At 45.9% G+C, this 18,098-nt stretch overlaps 1 protein-coding gene across 1 annotated transcript in view; it reads left to right on the top strand.

Moving 5' to 3' along the window:
• The window catches only part of ACACB (acetyl-CoA carboxylase beta), a 3,851,763-nt gene that overhangs the window by 2,841,249 nt on the left and 992,416 nt on the right, over positions 1 to 18,098 (top strand). Inside the window, exon 40 of the mRNA XM_069619430.1 lies at positions 5,911 to 6,180. Within this exon, the coding sequence (XP_069475531.1) occupies positions 5,911 to 6,180 (270 nt within the window). The remainder of the gene's footprint in view (positions 1 to 5,910; positions 6,181 to 18,098) is intronic.

The following is an 18,098-nucleotide window of genomic DNA, read 5'->3' as shown; positions in this document are numbered from 1 at the left end:
TCTTCTGGAAATGTCCATTCGTCCTCCGATTCGTCTTCCCCAAAGGGAGGATCTTCTCTCGTGAGAAGGAGCTTGGGTTCTCCATCCAGAGGTCAAGACTCTCAACCTTCACGCATGGTTTCTGAAAGGTTGAGATACGATTGGGACCTCCCGCATGACGTAATAGAGGTGTTGCTTTCGGCCAGGCAGCTGGCAACAAATTCTCTGTAACATTGCCGTTGGAATAAGTTCTGCGACTGGTGCAGAGAAAAGAATGTTAATCCTTTTCAGTGTTCAATTCCGGATGTTCTGTCCTTTTTGCTTTCTTTAGCCTACAAGGGTCTTCAGGTGGGGACCATTAAAGGTTACCTAGCAGCGCTCTCAATCTTTAAGCGCTCATATGAGGAATGCTCTTATTTTAAGATTCCTTTGGTTACTCATTTTCTAAAATGGCTCACAAATGTTTTTTCTGCCTTCACCATTTCAGGTTCCGGTTTGGGACCTTAACTTGGTCTTAAAGTTTCTAATGGATGCTCCATTTGAACCATTGCACTCATGCCCATTGAGGCTGTTAACCTTTAAGACTTGTTATGTTGGTTGCTCTTACATCTGCAAGAAAAACGAGCGAGTTGCAGGCACTTTCTTCCAAGCCACCCTTTACTGTATTCCACAAGGACAGGGTTCTGTTGAGAGTCAGACCCTCCTTTATACCTAAGGTAGTTTCAGGCTTTCATTTGACTCCTCCGAAAATTGTGCTACCTGCCTTCTATCCTCCTCCGCATCCTAGTAAGGAAGATGAAAGGCCTCATAGGTTGGACACTATATTTCCAGAATGTCCAAGGTGAGAGTGGATGACCAGCTCTTTGTGGGGTAAACCAGACACAAACTAGGCCAGGCTGTGTCTAAACAGACCTTGTCTAGTTGGATCATCCTCACTATTTCTGAATGCTATACTTTGGTGGGCAAGGTCCCTCCTTATGGCTTGCATGCTCATTCAACCAGCGGCATGGCTACTTCCACAGCTCTGCAAAGGGGTGTCCCTGTAAAGAACATATGTGATGCTGCAACGTGGTCTTCGATGCACACGTTTACCAAGCATTATTCCCTGGATACTTCCCATGCTCAAGATGTGGTGTTTGGTAAGGCATTCCTTTATTCTGCCCTTTAGTTTCAAATCTTACTAAATTCTTCACCCTCCTCCAATTATGGATACTGCTTTGGGAGTCTGTCAAAGATGAGGAATACGTTGGAGGACACAATCCATTCGAAGAACAAGTTACTTAGCCCTGGTAACGTTCTTTCAACTGGATATTCCTCCATTGTATTCCTCATCTCCCTCCCAACCTACCCCTCTGTAGAATTTCCCATGCTATTACATCTTTCGTTCCAACAAGGCTGAATATGGTCAGGCCTGATTTGTGACCACTTCTGCTCCATGAGGAGAGGGAAAAAAACAAGAACTGGGACTACAGGCGCCGTTCGTGCTACTTATAACATCCGATGACATCACCCTCGACGGAGGCCTTCGAGGGACATCGACCCAACACCATTGATGCAGGGCACCCTCTGCCAAAAAAAATCCGAAGCAGCCGAGCTGTAGTCACAAAGCAGCTGGGCTGTGGACACTACATGTCAAAGATGAGGAATACGTTCGAGGAACATCCAGTCGAAAGAACGTTACCAGGGGTAAGTAACTTGTTCTTATCACAACTTTGTTCCTTCTCCTGGTTGACTCTCCTGCCTGGATCAAACTCTATTCCACACAACTTTGTTCCTTCTGCTAGTGGCAACGTTTGTTCCAAGCTTCTCCACATCTAAAATGAGAAGATTTGTACAATAGTTCCCTGTCTTTATGGCCTTTTGGCTGATGGCATTGCAGGTTACAGGTTTCGCCAAACGTGTATGTCACAAAGGAGAATTGCGCCATTTTTGCTCTTTTATCTCTTCTTTAAAGTCTCTTGCCTGGTGACAATGCGGGTTACAGTTTTCCCCTAACTGATATTTCACTAGAGGAGAATTAAGCCCATTTTGCCCTTCTGATATATTTTTTCAGTATTCAAAATCTGCTTTTCAGTTCAGTGGAAGAGGTCAGAACACGCTGAGTGACGTCCCCATGGATACCAGGTGAGAGTTACAGTTGGTGAACTGAAGCCTATTAGAATTAGGTGATGTTCGCCGGAGGCCTCACCTCCTTGGGTCAGCTATTCGAAGGGAACCAACCACTCACATTCAAACAATGTAAGAACAACTTCCACTTAGCGGAAACGGACAGGTTCTCATATGCGCAGCTGCGACATTGGTGACATTGAACTGAGTTCTTTTTCTGTGACTTTTAGGTGCCGCGACATTTTCATGTATAGTTCCGGAGACAGAGTTCCCCCAGAGCGGCTGGGGGAACTCTGTCATTCCCATCCCGGCACACCACTTCCTGAGGAAAAGGGAAAATAACAGAAAAAAGGCATTAGTAAGCATTCAGCAAATCTTTGCTTATTTTTTAAAGACTGTAGGAGCTTCAAGCGCTTACCTGAATCCCAGCCGCTCTGGGGGAACTCTGTCTCCGGAACTATACATCCATCTGCAAGAGGGAAAAGACACTCCAGGTTAGCGTGGAAACATCTAGAGGCGCTGCATACCACGCTTACTCGCCTCATTTATTCTTCATAACCGGCATCCACACTGAAAATGTCGTGGCACCTAAAAGTCACAGAAAAAGAACTCGGTTCAATACAAATACGAAAGGGGCACATGGCGCTCCCACTCACCTTCAGCGTTACTCATCTCAGCAGCATGTCACCATCCCCGGACGCCGGCCATCATCTAAGGAAGGAAAGGAACGAAGTTAGAGAACTGTTCAAAAGACTCATTATACTTACCTGTCTGACTCTTGCCAGTGAAGTAACTAGGCAGCAACGAGCCTGCATCAATCAACTCGCCCCTGCGCTGAAAGCAGGACGGAGAGCACACTTTCCAAGAAAACAAGGCCCAGTTTCCAGTAGAGTAGACTCCAGGGAAGGGTTCGAGGTCGTAAGATGTCAGAACATGCTGAGTGACGTCCCCATGGATACCAGGTGAGCGTTACAGTTGGTGAACTGAAGCCTATTAGAATTAGGTGATGATCGCCGGAGGCCTCACCTCCTTGTGTCAGCTATTCGAAGGGAACCAACCACTCGCATTCAAACAATGTAAGAGCTCCTTCTACTTAGCGGAAACGGACAGGTTCTCATATGCGCAGCTGCGACATTGGTGCTCGCACCCATAAACCCGCCTAGCAGCCACTTGGGAGATGGACGCTATGGAACTGACGATCACGGATCCGCCGAACCGAGGACGAATCTCAATGATATACAAGCTGCTGCAGACGAATTTTCTTGTTGCTAAAGCGACTTATATGCATCAATGGGAAGCAGACCTCGGACACCCGATAGAAGACCAGTCCTGGCTAGACATTTGGTCTCGAGCACGATCGTCCTCCTTCTGCATTACTAACTAAGAATGCGCACATAAATTACTTCTAAGATGGTATTACCCGCCGCTCCGACTGCATCATTTCAATCAAGCCCTGGACCCCCGATGCTGGTGCCACTGCGGCCATCGGGGAACCTACCTGCATATGTAGTGGTCATGCCCAGTGATCGCGAACTTCTGGTCCCAATGTATTGCCACCGTAGCTGACATTACCAAGATAACGCTGCCACTGCAGCCAGAACTTATCCTCCTGGGAGTTCCTGTCCCGGGTGTATATCCAAGATCAGGCAGAATGGCGACCCTCATAACTCATCATCTCCTTGCTGCTAAGATCACGGTGGCGCGAACTTGGAAATCTCCAGAAGGCCCCCTAATGATATTATGGTGGCTGAAACTCTGGGACATCTTTATAGTGGAAAAAATAACAGCTGCAAAGAGAGGCCTTCTCCACCGCTTCACAAACATTTGGTCCCCCGTGATAGACTACGACCAAAGTTACCCAGCCCTAACATATAAGCCACGTTTAGTAGTGAAGGCCCTATCAGCCAAGAGCAAGAACTCAGTACAACGATCGGAGGATCGGGAACTAGATGATAATTGAGGTGTTAAAGGGAGGAGGGAAAGCGTTGGGAATGTGAATAGTTGGCTTAATTAGTGATGAAGATTTAACTGTCTGTAATGTATGATGACCCTGTGTGTTGACCAAAAAATAAACAAATTAGAATTAGGTGATGTTATGTGAACAGCATTTACATTATTTGGTTCACAGTATACTAAATTTTAGAGGGAATCCCATCTAAACCACCATTAGGTGGCAGCTCTATCTTATAATGGGTGATAGACTAAATTTTAAACAAGAGATAGAAAGCTTGTATCAACAGTTACAAACATTAAACTACAACTGTTAATATTGACATATAAAAAAATATTACTTTATTCAAACATAAAAAACACTGTTTATAAAATTACCAATCAAAAAAACTGTGGCAAGCAGTGCCTACTAAGATAGGCTAGGATCTAAATCTACCTTAATGATTTTGTCTATAGAGGAACTAAACTATCTCTCTAAGTTGAAAATGTCATTATCTAAATCACTCTGGAATTTCAATGGATCAGACATATACCATTGTTATACACTCGACATGTTTCAGTTCTCTTAACTTGATCTAGGAACATTCTTCAGGAGTAATTGTCACATGCTATTTATAAAAACATAAAACTTCTGCTCTTATTGCACCGTGCTGGAGTTTTTTCTCTCCCGCGTCTTGTAAACGGTGTGAACAATGTTTCCTTTTTATTATGAAACGTGTTGCAATCTCTGTGGGTTGGTATTGAGATATGTTCACTAGGAGTGATTCCCATTCCTTAGTTGCCGCTGGTCGTTGTTCCATTGGCCCCTAGATCAAGTTAAGAGAACTGAATCATGTCGAGTGTATAACTGTTGATACAAGCTTTCTATCTCTTGTTTAAAATTTGGTTCACAGTATGCCATCACTACATCAGAGAAAGTGGAAAAAACATGAGTTCGTGTTTTTAACACTTTCCCTTGATATGGACTTGTCCCACATGATCCTCCCTCATAATACTGCCCCCAAGGTCAGGATCAGGTAGCAGGTGTCTTCCCCTGCCCACGTGAGAGGAGGCCAATAACGGGGTCTTGGTGGTGATTTCACTGTATTAATCACATGTCTATCTAAGATGAGAAATCTGTAGCAGGATACAATCCATTAGACGAACAAATGACTTACCCATGGCCATGTTTGTTCTGATGGATGTTCGTCCCGCGGATTCCTCATCACCCTCTGCCTACCCCTCTGACTAAAAGCAATCTCTCATTATTTCTCTCTTTCAACATCTGCAAACAGCCGAATTACTTACTCCAATGCAACTGAGCATGGGGGGAAAGATTGAGGAGGAACTGAAGCTGGCGCATAAGTATAAAGAGCGTTGAGGGACCTTGACGCCGAAGTCACGCAGTGCCCCGTGATGTTTGATTTTTCTTTTGTTTTTAAAGAACTACAAAGCAGGAAACAAATATCTAAGATGTGGAATCTGTGGCAAGAACATCCATCAGAACCTCTGTGTTCTGCCCCCAAAGAATAGGCTAGGACTTAATGAGGAATTTGACCCTTTGGCACAGGGGCACCAGGGAAAAGCAGTAGGAATAACAAAACTCCTCTTTTTGTAGTCCCATCATAGTTACTGATTCAAAAGCTGAACCTGGATAGCCCATCCTGTTTTGTTTCCTATACAAGCGTTTACCCATATAGCCTTTCACCTAATCCAACCTATTTAGTTAAGTTATTCAACCCTATTTTCCGTATCGAGATTTATTTGTTCTAGCATTGTGACAAATTGATTGGGGTCTCGTGATATTGTGGACACTATCATTCTCATGATTTCTAAATATCTTTTCTTGACCGAATATAACAAGTACAGAATTCTGATTGTTTTATATTTTTTTAGGTTGGTATGGTAGCTTTCAAGATGAAGCTCAACACTCCAGAATATCCTGCAGGGCGGGAGATCATCATGATCAGCAATGATATCACCTACAAGATTGGATCTTTTGGCCCACAGGAGGACTTACTTTTTTTGAGAGCTTCAGAGCTGGCAAGGGCAGAAGGTATTCCCCGAATCTACATTGCCGCCAATAGTGGGGCTCGGATTGGTCTTGCTGAAGAGCTACGGCATATGTTTCAAGTAGCCTGGATTGATCCTTCTGATCCCTACAAGGTGCGTTATGATTTATTTTACTTACATAATCATCATATGATTGTCTGCATTAAAGGACTGTGTGTTCCTCTAGTCCAATTGGCAAGGAAAGATCATTACTGGGATAAATGTATTGGAGTTTTGTAATGCAGTACATTGCAAATTAATTTTTCTTCAAAGCTCAATGTGGTGACAGCATTACAGAGATATCCCAAGACATTCTCAGCTAAGTGTGAAGGCTTCATTCCTGATACTCATGTTGGAAGTGGAGGGTGGAGAGGATAACATAGGGCTTCATCCTTTCTTCTTACTCTTATCCAAATGTTGCTGTTCTATAGCATACAATGACCCACTCAATCATGCAGTAAATACATTTTTTCCAGCAAGGGGTCTTACATGGATTCACATGCTCATGAATATTCCCCATCATCAGGCTGGGAATCCTGTGTAATATAAAGCAGTTTAGCTTTAAGCTAAAAACTCAATGTTTCTTAGATATCCAATTGTTGTCACTTTGGGTCATACTGCCCTAGCCAATGATATCCGTCCTCCTTAGCTCCACCCCTTGTGACCATCTTCAGATTTGTACTGCATGTTTTGTGTCGGGAGTACTTGAGTTTCACTCCTCGAAAGTTCTTGTTGAGTTTTGCCTATTTTTGTTAAAATATTTCAATCAGTCACTGTGTGACTTACAGCAACGGGGACCTGTTGCCGGTAGCAATCCTATGTATCATCAGATCTCAGAATCATGTATAGCCGTGGACATGGGCCCTACTACACGTGGTAAGGCAGACGCATTGAAGAAGAGTTGGCCTGTTCAAAATGCTCACCGAAGAACATTTTTGTGGAAGATCGCCATCAGCGCATCTTGTTAGGCAGAAACCTGTGCAGTTCCCTTAGGGACCACTGCAAAATATTTAGGACTACAGGTGGTTGGCAGTAAACCCAATCGGTAGCAGTCTGTACCACCCAGATTTACCTGGTTGCTGTGGCTGAGCAGTCAGCCTTCTCTCAAGATGAGTTAGGCAGTATATAGAGTATACACAATAGGTACATAGATACAGTAGCACAAGCAAACACTGACCAGAGCTTTGGTGTAAAAGTATATAATTATTTATTTAAAGACACACTTGTAAATTACACTAGCATAAAAAGAGGTACGTAAATTCAACACACAGTCACTATTATATATATACAACCCTGATTACTTATTAGACAAGTCTTAATGAGAAACACCACTTATTTTCAGACAGAGGTGAGCGCTTAACATAAGATGGCACTCTAATAAGTTATAGAAAAAGGGAGGGAAAAGGCAAAGTTATGAAAGCACACAATTTCAATACTTTTCAAAGAACCACAGTGAGGCAGGTTAGGCAAAGTCTACTGGAGAGCAAGGAAGTTCAAATGCCAGGCCCACTCTTAGAGAGAGCAAGCGAAATGTGTCCAGGATCACACAGTGGGGTTATGCCCATAGAGTCTTTGTAGATAGTTCGTAAAAGATTGAGATCAAGTCAGGAAAAGTTAGTTAACAGGCCCCAGGCTAACCCAGGTTAGAAAGTCGAGGATTTACTGTCCCCCCGAACGATCTGTCGCAAGAGAAGCCAGACGGGACACAGTACCTTTAATGGGAAGAACGCTCCAGCGGGGGCAGTTGTTCCTGGCAGCGGGTGCAAGTCAGTGTTTCGTCCAGAGGAAGAGGAGGCCTCGACGTGGAGGAAAGATGAAGGTCGCTGCACTGCCAGGGAAGAAACCAGCCGCAGAGTTCTCCGGTTACAAGGTACTACCCTTTTCTTCGCGGTAGTGGTAAACCGTGGTGTTCCGGTTGCCGGGGTGCTTGGCACAGGCAAGGCGGCCACGAGATGGTCCAGGAAGGCGAAAAGACGGGCAAACTGGTTATCCCCACCAGTCAAAGGAAGAAGACCCTCCGGACTGGAGATCTCCTCTGTCGTTGGGAAAAGTGGTGAGACGGTTCAGCAGAGCTCCACCGGTGGTGTCATCGTTGCAGGTCGGCTCAGTTTCTCCCTCCTCGGATTCTTTAGGTCCTGTGGCGACTTCTGAAGTTCCAGTCCCCAAAGCCCTGCTTTTATGCAGAAAACCCCCATTCATTCACCTAGGTGTCACTCAAACATGCTAAGTGGTGAGCCGGGTGGCTCACCACTTGGGCCAATCACACAAGAGTGCGACTTGAGTTGCCGAGGCAACTCAGTCCAGGTTGCCTAAACCTCCTCCCACACCCTCTGTGGCACCCAGACAGAGTGGCACCACTTTTGGAGGCTTCTGTGGAGAAGCCAAAAAGTGGAACAAAGGGCTCGACTTGGGTTGGAGTCACAGAAGCGAACACAAATGCCATTTTGGAATCGAGTTTCGGCAAAAAATACCAACCGGTGAATTTATATTAATTTAATAAACCGGCAGTATGTTTGAGGCTATATTAAAAAGTGGTAGCCTCGGACAATGGGAAAATCCCATAGGAATATATTCACGGTCGAATATAAAAAGTAGTATCCACTGCCACCAGCCAAAACTCGGTCGGGGGGACTGGACAGTGCCCTCTCGAACAACAGACCCCGGGGGATCGAATTGCCCCGACCAGTACATCCACAATATGATGGTTTGTACTGGTTCTGTTCACAATTTAAGACTAGTAAAGCCAATGGTGACTTTACATGCTCTGGGAGACAGTAGTCAGTCCCAGGGTATGGAGTCTATGTTTGGGGGTCGCTACGACACCCCTGGGTTACTGCACGGAGGGTGCTGTCTAACCCACATATCAAAAACACATGAAACCCTATGGGGTAAAGGACCCCATAGCCCATAGAACACATACAAAGTCAAAGGAACACCTCAAATCATGTCTAAGAGTGGGAGAAAAAGAGGCTCACTCTTAGCAGGAGAAAAATAATAAACCCCAAAAATCCAGCAAAGCTGCTGGGGGACTCACTAGGTTTGGGAAATTAGCCTTTACAGAGAATTCTCCCTAACACATCTGTTGCCTTCATCTGGACCATGATGCGGATGGATGTCCGATCTGCCAGTCCTTCTCCTCTTGTCAGAATGCACCAAAGTATCAACCGAAAAGGATACAATATTCAAAAGGATACAGGAGGTAGGGTCTTCCGGATCCCTGTTCACCCGACTTGATAGTCGTGAAGTCAACAAAGACCTTCCAAATGATACAACCCTCTGGCTGATAAAACAGGCAGAGCGATGGATCACTGGAAAGGGCGTGGGTAAGGTATAGTAATCCAGCCTAGGACAAATTAAAGTATCATGAATAACTGCTCCAACCTGAGTATGATGAGTTAGATAATGACAGGAATGATCACACTGACCTGTATCTCTGGGTAGAACAATCCAGAAGTCTCTTGATGGATTTGAAATGAAGAACAAAACGACAGGGAAGGGAAAATTAGTAAGGGAGACTTATCCCGGACGGAACGAGGCTCACGCTAGATACGGGTTGAATTCACCACAGGATAGCGTCCATACGTTCAGTTCAAAGTCACTTCCAATAATCCTTGAAAGGCTTCCTTCCCACTTAGGGATCAATCCTTCTGTTAATTCCACAGATGCAGGAGTTAGAAGAAAATAGAGTTTGAAGACAACGTGAGCGTGTGGATTTACACGCGGGCAGGAATCGCGCAGCCTGGGCCAGCCGCGTGTGAAGACAACGTGCGCGTGTGGATTTACACGCGGGCAGGGTTCGCGCAGCCTTGGCCAGCCGCACTTGAAGACGAAGAGCGCGTGTGGATGTTACACGCGGGCAGGTTTTACGCAGCCTTGGCCAGCCGCGTATGAAGACAAAGAGCGCGTGTGGACTTTACACGCGGGCAGGATTTACGCAGCCTGGGCCGGCCGCACTTGAAGATGAAGAGCGCGTGTGGATGTTACACGCGGGCAGGTTTTACGCAGCCTTGGCCAGCCGCGTATGAAGACAAAGAGCGTGTGTGGATTTTACACGCGGGCAGGATTTACGCAGCCTGGACCGGCCGCACTTGAAGATGAAGAGCGCGTGTGGATGTTACACGCGGGCAGGTTTTACGCAGCCTTGGCCAGCCGCGTATGAAGACAAAGAGCGCGTGTGGATTTTACACGCGGGCAGGATTTACGCAGCCTGGGCCGGCCGCACTTGAAGATGAAGAGCGCGTGTGGAATAGCACGCGAAGGGATAGCTCCAGGAATCAGCGTGTGGCGGAACACACGCTATCGAAGGCCCAAAAGTAGCTGTAGGAATATACCAGGATGTAGATCAGAGGTTCAGCTACACGACGCCAATAGAGACGATCAGAAGCAGCGAGTGAAGTTTCTACGCTGCTTAAATACGTGATACCGTAGTTCACGTGACGAAGCAAAGGTCACGTGAAGTTAGCGACGTGAAAAGTGTAAACGTCGTTTTCCCGGTAACGTATCGAATAGCCTCCATTTGGAGTAGAACGGTCTAGCTGTTCTACGAGCGTAGCGTCCAGCATGCATGACACCTCTAAGACGCGGCAAGACTGTTATAGAAGGTTGGTTGCATGGATCGACGATGGTAGGGACTCTGACTCGGAGAATGTGTGCAGTCGTGCCTCTGCTAGGGCCAGCAGGCTGACAATAGGTTGAGATCCTTTGAGGACATTTCCAAGGCTAAAATACAAAAAAAGGCAAAGTCGTCCCACGCTCCGACATCTCCATCGATGAGTGATGCAGCTGCGGCGTCTGTCAGCCACATCATCTACGACCACGAAGATCATCACTTCATCTGAGGGCTGGCCATCATTAGCATCTTCAGCATCGCCTGAAAAGACTCTGTTGACGAAACATAAGACTTTGCCAAGTCCTCATTGACGACTTCGTCCATGAAGACCCTGTCGACGATATCATCTACCAAGCTGGCAATACCGGTTTTTGTCCTGTCAATAGCAACTGCTACCATCTCAAAGGTGACTGACCGCTTCCAGCATGGCCCTGCCTCCAAGACCACCTCCAGTCGCAGCTGGGGCTGCGCCACCGATGCTTACATCACCAGGTGCACCAGTGATTTCCTCTTACCAAGGGGATCCAGTATGGAAAAAGTGTTACTTCCAGCACTCCCTTTTCTCCCTCGGCCAACTAGGCCTGCGCAGCCCCTCGCAATGTCTCCTGTGAGGCCTCCCAGGGTGTCATCCCCTGCTCTGTTGGTTCCGCCTTCCACTCTACCAGATGATGACTTCCTGGAGGTTGTCTTTTGGATCCAGAAGGTGGTCATGGTGACCCTGATCCACATCCAACTAATAAGCAACCTACTCGCCCTACGAGCCATTGGCCTCATGCCCCAATACTGGCGCCTACAGCTCCCAGGCATGTCTCACTGGACGTTTTGACCACTCTCCATACTTAAGTCTCTGATATTTAACATTGTTATCCACAAGTGGTTCCCAGCCCTCCAGTGGTTCACAACACCGCGCTGGCTAGAAGTCCTCCAGGACCGTCCCAACCTCACCAGATAGAACCCCATCCATCTCCTGATGTTCTACACCAGCCACCTGTTCCTCGCCCTTCTATCCTGGGAGAGCCTAATCTTACAGGCATGGATACAACTACTGACACCAACCCAAACACTGATGGTACTCTGGGTATGAATGAGTATGACGACTACATCACTGTGGAAGCCGAGCTTCCAGATGAGAATGGATACCAAAAAGGAGGGTTTGGAGAAGAAATACACGGTTCTGGACACAGCACCCAAATGCCTCAGGACCCATCCCACACCAGACTTGGTGGTCTCTGTGGCAGCAAGAACAATTTCTGCGAATGGTGAGAAACTCTTTGGCAAGGCAGTGGACGAGTCTCTCATGGCTATTAAGACACACACTGAGACTTCAGATGAGGAAGCAGTCCTTTCGCTCCACTAAGGGAAAGGTCTCCAGAACCTCTATGGTTCTCAGTCCAGCCTACGCCAACAGTCAGAAGCCTGACCCGGCTCATGGCCCATGGCCCCACCAAAGTGGGAGGACGGCTATCTCAAACTTATCCACAAATGGGGCAACATCTCGATGGACAAATGGGTGCTCAATATCATCCAACATGGTCACACCTTGGAGTTTCAAAACAAATGTCCTTGCATCCTTCCCATCTCAAGGCAGAAGCAGCGTGGGGCTCAATTCCTCAAGGATGTCCAAGCCATGTTACCGAAAGGGCCAATAAAGTGTGTCCATCTATGACGCCGGGGCTCCAGAATATACTCCAGATACTTTCTGGTTCAGAAAAAGTACCAAGGGTAGAGACCCATCCTGGACTTAAGATGTCTCAACAAGTTTTTGAAATCCCCGAAGTTCTGGATGGTCATGTTGCATGCAGCGCATGCTCGAGCAGCTGGAAAGGGGGGGGATTTCCTGGCCTCGCTGCATTTGGATAACACAAATTTTCACATTCCTATTCTTCCAAGATTTTCTGATTTTTCTTCCAAGGACGACACTACCCTTTCAAGGCCCTGTCTTTTGGCCTGAATTGACCACAAGGGGCTTCACCAAGTGCTTGCCGGTGGCACCTTTTCTTCACTGCTGGGGCGTCTACATCTATCTATACATGGACTGGTTAATCCGGTCCCGCTCTCATGACCTGGCAATACGGCATACAGCGGAAACTATCCAGACCCTAACCTCGCTGGGATTCTCCATAAAGTATCCCAAATCCTGTGTAGTGTCATCCCAGAACGCTCTATTTTGGTTTTCACACCTCAACACTGTCATGTGTCTGGCAACACCGTCAAAAGACTGGATAAAAGCCATCCTGGGGAAGGTTTAGCGGCTGTCGGCGGCCAAGATAGCAACAGTCCGGTCCATCAAGTCCCTCTTGGGTATGATGTTCTCTTGTATTCATCTGGTTCCTCTTTGCAGGCTGCGGATGAGACCCTTTCAAGAATTCCTGCATGCCAGATTGAAACAGGTCACAGGCTTGTGGACCGACAAGATCGCTCTCAATCAGGCATTCCATCAAGCCCTTTACTGGTGGTCCATTAATCCTCATCTCTCGCAGGGTGCTCCCTTTCAGATCCCTGCGTATCAGGAGACAGTCATGACCAACGCCTCTCTGGAAGGTTGCGGTGCCCACATGGGCCAATTCTATGTCAGAGGCCTCTGGCTCCCGGAGAAAAAGGAGTTTCGTTGATTTGTGAATTTTGTAATGTGCATATCCGGAGGAAACCTGGCCAAACTGCCTCTGGGCACAGATGTAATTTTTCATTCAGCAAGTACATAACCAGGAATTTTCATTTGAACAAGTAGATTTTTAGAAATTTTAGAAAACTGGATAGAGACTGAATTCCACGCACACATTGCGGTAGAGAGTTGCAAATACGAGGTCCCAGAAAGGAGAACCACAGATGTTCAGGAGGAAGGAACTATTAATAGCCCTTGTCCCTTTTTATCGTAAAGTACAAGTTGGGCGGTAGGCTTAGATCTTAGAAGTCAGATACAAAGGGGCCAGCCTGTGAATACATTTGAAAACAAAGCAAAAGATCTTGAACTCTATTCGCTGTTGTACCGGTAGCCAATGTAGGCTTCTTCGGGACTCTGAGGCTTTCTGTGGTAGAGGAAAGAACATACGTTTGCCCGAGTTCTGAGCCACCTGTAAATGTTGGACTTGATGATTTGGGATGCTAGATAGTAGGGCATTACAGTAATCCAGCTTAGAGTTTGTAAGAGTGCCTACCACAATGGGACGATCTTTTCCAGAAATAAGGAGCAATAAAGGTTTTAAAAGCTTAAGTTGGAAGTACATGGACTTTATGATTTGATTCACATGTAGATGACCGCTTAGGCTAGCCTCCCCTATGCAGCCTAGTTTTTTTTACAGACTGAGTATATTTGGTAGGCATCCCAAACAAGGCAGGACAGGGAATCCCAGATGTGACATTGGACAGTTTCTTTTTCGGGCCAAGAATTATATACCAGTTGCTCCACTGACTCTGCTGGTTGGTTTAGGCGAACATAAATGAAGTATTATCTGCGTATGAGTGATACTGTAAATTAAATTGCATGAAGATATTAAGCAGGGGACGAACATAGACATTAAAAAGCAGAGGTGACCAGGATGAACCCTGTGGTACTCCACAGGTCACTGGTAGTGCATCGGCCAAATAAGGACCAAACCTGACAGGTTGCCAGCGATCAGTTAAAAAAGTCTCAAACCACTTAATGGCTCCTTTAGATCTATATGCCAATGATAGAAATCTGGTTTTGAATATATCGAAATCGACTGTGTCGAATGCTGCAGACAAATTGAGCATTACAAGCATGCTAAATTCGCCCTTGTCTGCGGCTTCGAGAAGGTTGTCCCAGACTGCCACTAGGGCCGTCTCGCTGCCATGACCTTGCCTAAATCCTGATTGATGGACATCCAGAATATTGTTATCTTCCAAAAGAGCCTGCACCTGAGAGGTAACGCGTTTCTCAAGTATTTTTGCTGGCCAAAGAAGGCCCGCAATTGACCGATAATTTGAAGGGATTTTATGGTCCAAGGTGGGCCTCTTTAGCAGTGGAGTAAGATATGATTTCTTTTGGGCTGGTGGTATACTCCCTTGAGTTAGCGTGGCATTGACAAACCACTATAAAGGCTTGCTGAGCGCCTGTGCATGTTGTTTGGCCAGGTGCGCCGTAATAGGTTTGTAGGCGGTTTATAGTCATAATGTCGAAAAAAAAATGTCGACAGACAAAAATGTCGAAAAAAAAATGTCGAAAATAATAATGTCGACATCCTATACTTATAATGTAAAAAGTCATTTTTTCGAAAAAAAAGTCGACTTTTTTTTTTTAGACATTATGACTATAAACCCTTAAAACTATCAACACCTCACCCAACACCCTCCTGCAACCCCCCCACTCCCCCCACCACCACCCTCCCACCCCTCATATGCAACACATTCTATTTATATATTTATTTATTTATTTATTTATTCAATAAATAAATAACCAAAAAAAGGATCATTTTCTATGGAGGGGGTCCCCCCCATCCCCCCCTCACCCAACACCCCCCTGCCACCCCCACCACCACCCTTTCACCCCTCATACTCAACACATACCAATTATATATTTATTTATTTAGTCAATAATTAAATAAATAAAAATAGTATCATTTACTATGGGGGGGTCCCCCCCAACCCCCCCTCACCCAACACCCCCTGCCACCCCCCCACACCCCCCCAACCACCCTTTCACCCCTCATACTCAACACATACCAATTATATATTTATTTATTTATTTATTTAGTCAATAATTAAATAAATAAAAATAGTATCATTTACTATGGGGGGGTCCCCCCCCAACCCCCCCTCACCCAACACCCCCCTGCCACCCCCCCCACACCCCCCCAACCACCCCTCATACTCAACACATCTTATATATATATTTATTTATTTATACAATAAAGTCAAAATTTCGAAAAAATATCGAAAAATGTCGACATTATTGTTTGTCGACATTATTTTTTTCGACATTTATTTTTCGAAATTTTGACTGTCGACATTTTGACTGTCGACATTATGACTGCACACCTTGTAGGCTACAGTTGCACATGAGCGTCCTGGAACTATGGACAGTCTTCTGGGCTCTCAGGTCTTTTCAGCTTCAGCTGTATGGGAAGGTGGTATGAGTCTTCCCGGACAAGACTTCCACCATGTTTTACATCAGGAAGCAGGGTGAGGTGCACTGCCCTGTTCTCTCTGGAGGGCGCAGAAGCTGTAGAACGGGCCATAGCTCAACGGTGTTTCTCGTCCCATTTCACCTGGCAGACGTTCCCAACACCATTGCAGAGACTCTCAGCTGGGAGCTGCGGTCCGGCCAGCAGTGAGAGATTCAGCAAGCACAAGTGTCTCTTCATGGAGTGGGGTCACCCTCAAATCGACCTATTTGCGACAGCGGCCAACACCAAGTGCCAAAGGTTTGCCAGCAGGTACCCTTGGGCCAGGAGTCTGGGGACGCCTTCTCGTTTCCTTGGGAGGGCCTCTTCTTGTACGCATTCCCGCCGATTCCTCTGTTGCTAAGAGTGATCAACGCACCCAGACAATCTCACTGCAAGATGATCCTCATTGCGCCGGCGTGGCCCAGGCACATCTGGTACTTAGACCTCCCCCATCTGTCAGTGGTTCCAGCCATGATACTGCCTCCTCTTCCAGACCGGCTCTCCACAGAAGGAGGGTCAATCCTGCACCACGACCCAGCGTCTGAGCCTGGCGGCCTGGCTTCTGCAGCCCTCGGTTTGGACACTACTTGCTGCCTTCAGAATGCACGGCCATGCTAGCCATGGCCAGGTCTCCATCTACACTTTAGACCAAGTATAACAATCGAACTGCGCCACGCACAAAACATTTCTGCCACAAAGTACAAGTGTACAGTTATTTAATCAATGCCATGAACAGCCGGACACGTGTTTCGAGCGTAGCTCTTGCACTGAGGCTGTTAGAGTACATACAGTTGAGCATATGCAGAGATGTACACAATAGTTAAGCACATCCATTCATAAAGCATGGGCCAGTTATTGGTGGGCAACAAGTTGTCAGCATAGTGTGTAATCAGCAAATAAACAATTAACAAGCATCGATTGTCATCATTCAGAATACAGATGAAAAGAAAACAATTATGCATTTAGCAAAGAGTATTCATGTGCCATTCATAAAAAAAGCAATACGCGATATTCATAATTACCCAGTCAGGGATATCACCAAGGTAGTCCAAAACAAAGAAGGAGAGAGAAATAGAACAAATCCTACAGTTAGCAAAGATGGTAGGTAGGCAGTCGTGGAATAAGTCTATTCAATAACCATAAGTTATTAATTCAATAGCATATGCCAGAAGGAAATTGCATATTTACCACGTATTCTGCTCCAAATTGAAACACTGGTTATTAGAAAGAAAAAATGAGTATGGATCAAAACCCGAAATAATTCCAGCGTGAGAAGGTATGTGACACTATTTGCAAGCAAAGAATAGAAAATAAGTATCACTTACCAAATAGTTAAGTGAATGAATCAAAACCGAACTCAGAAAAGCGTAACTAGAAAACAAAAAACAATAAATACGCTAATTAGCGTCCTCTCCACCATACGGAGACATGTATTTAAAAGTAATAAATCAAAGTAATGTTACCTTGATGAACTTGTAGTTGTCATTCTAAATATATATCTGCGGGCTGCAGCAATCCCGGAGAGCCGGCATAGTTGTAAAAATTAGGTGTCAACAAGGCATCAGTCCGTAATTCCAACGTGCAACAATTGTAAAGACAAAATGAAATAAATGGAAATTGCCTAATTAGCTCAAAAATAGTATAATTAGCCATTAGAGCCACTAAATTAATTCAGGGATCGTGTGCAGGTTCACACATCCTGTTTACCTGCCGGTCGGCGAAAAATGAATCGCAGTTTGATTGTTATACTTGGTCTAATTTGCTTACACTGTGGATGCTGGGCAAGGCATTCACATACTAACAATTGACCGCAGCCGTTTTAGAATTACGTTGCAAGGATCCTTTGGCCTCTTTGCCCAATTTCTCTTGTCTCCATCTACACTTGCCTGCTACAAACACAAGTAGAAGCACTTCACGGTTTGGTGCCAGTCACAGAAGATTTCTCAGTTGTGCATCATGGCGCTGCAGCTTCTTCCTTACTTGCTCTCGCTGGCCATGTCTTGCCTTGCCCATGCATCTATCAAGGTACACTTGGCCGCCATAACACGGTACACCCGCGCTCCGGGCAGCTCTCTATGGTTGCACAGGCTCATTAAGGAGTTCCTTAAGGTCCTCTTCAGATCGTTCCCTCCGGTGAAAGCTTCTGCCCCTGCGCCGGAGCTGAATGTGGTACTTTTTAAACTAATGGGGGCCCCGTTTGAACTCATGCATCGGGCTTCCTTGAAGGTTCTATAAGACCGACTTCCTGGTAGCTATCACCTCTGCCAGGTTGGTTGGGGAAATACAGGCTCTGTTCTGTA

Source organism: Ambystoma mexicanum, chromosome 10 (genome assembly GCF_040938575.1).
Source record: "Ambystoma mexicanum isolate Mex_15411 chromosome 10, UKY_AmexF1_1, whole genome shotgun sequence".
In the NCBI taxonomy this organism is placed as follows: Eukaryota; Metazoa; Chordata; class Amphibia; order Caudata; family Ambystomatidae; genus Ambystoma; species Ambystoma mexicanum.
The sequence above is the reverse complement of the archived record's forward strand: the minus strand, read 5'-3'. Positions and strand labels throughout refer to the sequence as shown.